Genomic DNA, 2,340 nt, shown 5'->3' with positions numbered 1-2,340 from the left:
TAACAACAAGACCTAGCAGGTTTTATATTACAATTTACACGTAACAGTTTGAGATATATATATAACCACCTCAGTCTCCGTCTGGCTAACAACAAGACCTAGCAGGTTTTATATTACAATTTACACGTAACAGTTTGAGATATAAAACCACCTCAGTCTCTATCTGGCAAACAACAAGACCTAACAGGTTTTATATTACAATTTACACGTAACAGTTTGAGATATATATAACCACCTCAGTCTCCGTCTGGCAAACAACAAGACCTAACAGGTTTTATATTACAATTTACACGTAACAGTTTGAGATATATATAACCACCTCAGTCTCCGCCACCTCAGTCTCCGTCTGTCTAACAACAAGACCTAACAGGTTTTATATTACAATTTAAACGGAAAAATCCAAAAATGAATTCCTACAAATAAAAATGACGTCTCAGAATCTATCTAGAAAATCAATAACTTCTATAACTATTTCCTGAAACGGTTGTTCTTTGTTTTTTATACCGAGACGTCACGTTTATGGTTGAATTTAACACCCAGATAAATCGAACGTTCAAACTTGTGATTTTGAAGAAAGTTTGTGTGGATTTGCACACGATGAAGAAGATGATGTAGACTGGGTGAGAAGAACTGGTCCTGCACCTACTGAAAACACCGGTCCTATCGTGGATCATACGAAAGAAGAAACAACAGGTGAGAAGAAAGAGCTAGTTTATCATTTATAGTTTCTTATCAGTGATATTTTCCTGGTTACCTAATCTGACAGATGATGTGTTTCTCTTGCTCTTATATAATTATAGAAAATGTCCCCAAGAGGATGGCAATCCGCTACAGGAGTTTAATATATTGATTTTGTTTCGGTTTGCTCTTTGACAGATGATGTGTTTCTCTTGCTCTTATATAATTATAGAAAATGTCCCCAAGAGGATGGCAATCCGCTACAGAAGTTTAATATATTGATTTTGTTTCGGTTTGCTCTTTGACAGATGATGTGTTTCTCTTACTCTTATATAATTATAGAAAATGTCCCCAAGAGGATGGCAATCCGCTACAGGAGTTTAATATATTGATTTTGTTTCGGTTTGCTCTTTGACAGATGATGTGTTTCTTTTGCTTTGACAGATGATTGAGTAGACATTTCCATCTCCAACATAAGTAATAATTAGCTTTATTTATGATCAGACTATTAGCTTTATTTATGATCAGACTATTTCAGACCTTCAAATTGTTTTCTTATTCTTTTTACTCTGAACCACAATAGGACAGCGGTAAGTTTGTGAACTTGCAACACTAAAATCCGAGGTTCGATTTCCAGATAGCCTAATGTAGCTTTGTTCTTAAACAAATTGAACTTTTACCCTGTTTATTTAGCCGCTTTTACTAAGCATGATTTGATGTTTATTGTTATATTGTACAAAAATGTGATATCTGTGTTGTGCCTACCGCGAGTGTCGTAAGATGTACTTTTACTGGTGGGTCAACAACTACCTGTGAGCCATCGGGGGGCGGGGAGAGTCAAATAATAGAGAAAGCAGCAAGTGAACAGACCCCCCCTTTGTTGTGTTACCCTTACAGCACATCTAGGATACAGAGTGCGTTTTTGCGGCAGAGGGGCGCGAGCCATGAATCGTCAAATTCATAGTCTGAGCATTAACCTATTCATTCCTTTTAGCCAATAATAAAACAGGACTTTTTTATAAATTTCTTTTTAGCTAAACATAAAGTTAAATATTGAATTAGCTATTATTTATTGTGATATACAGAGATATATGTATAACCATGTTGTGATATACAGAGTTACGTGTATAACCATGTTGTGATATACAGAGTTATGTGTATAAACATGTTGTGATATACGGAGTTACGTGTATAATGTTGTGATATACAGAGTTACGTGTATAACCATGTTGTGATATACAGGGTTATGTGTATAACCATGTTGTGATATACAGAGTTACGTGTATAACCATGTTGTGATATACGGAGTTATGTGTATAAACATGTTGTGATATACGGAGTTACGTGTATAATGTTGTGATATACAGAGTTACGTGTATAACCATGTTGTGATATACAGAGTTATGTGTATAGACATGTTGTGATATACAGAGCTGTGTGTATCAACATGTTGTGATATACAGAGTTATGTGAATAGCCATGTTGTGATATACAGAGTTATGTGTATAAACATGTTGTGATATACAGAGTTATGTGTATAAACATGTTGTGATATACAGAGTTATGTGTATAGCCATGTTGTGATATACAGAGTTATGTGTATAAACATGTTGTGATATACAGAGTTATGTGTATAAACATGTTGTGATATACAGAGTTATG

General features: G+C 34.7%; 1 protein-coding gene across 1 annotated transcript in view; it reads left to right on the top strand.

Moving 5' to 3' along the window:
• LOC111084143 (CUB and sushi domain-containing protein 2-like) overlaps positions 1-693 on the top strand; it is a gene marked incomplete at its 3' end in the record, with an annotated part of 3,312 nt that extends 2,619 nt beyond the window's left edge. The window contains exon 3 of the mRNA XM_022380924.1: positions 541-693. Coding sequence (XP_022236632.1) covers positions 541-693 — 153 coding nt within the window. The remainder of the gene's footprint in view (positions 1-540) is intronic.
• Positions 694-2,340: the final 1,647 nt, after the last annotated feature.

The sequence above is a fragment of the Limulus polyphemus genome, unplaced genomic scaffold (genome assembly GCF_000517525.1).
Source record: "Limulus polyphemus unplaced genomic scaffold, Limulus_polyphemus-2.1.2 Scaffold14057, whole genome shotgun sequence".
Taxonomy (NCBI): domain Eukaryota; kingdom Metazoa; phylum Arthropoda; class Merostomata; order Xiphosura; family Limulidae; genus Limulus; species Limulus polyphemus.
Note: the sequence above shows the minus strand (reverse complement) of the source record. Positions and strands in the feature narration are given on the sequence as shown.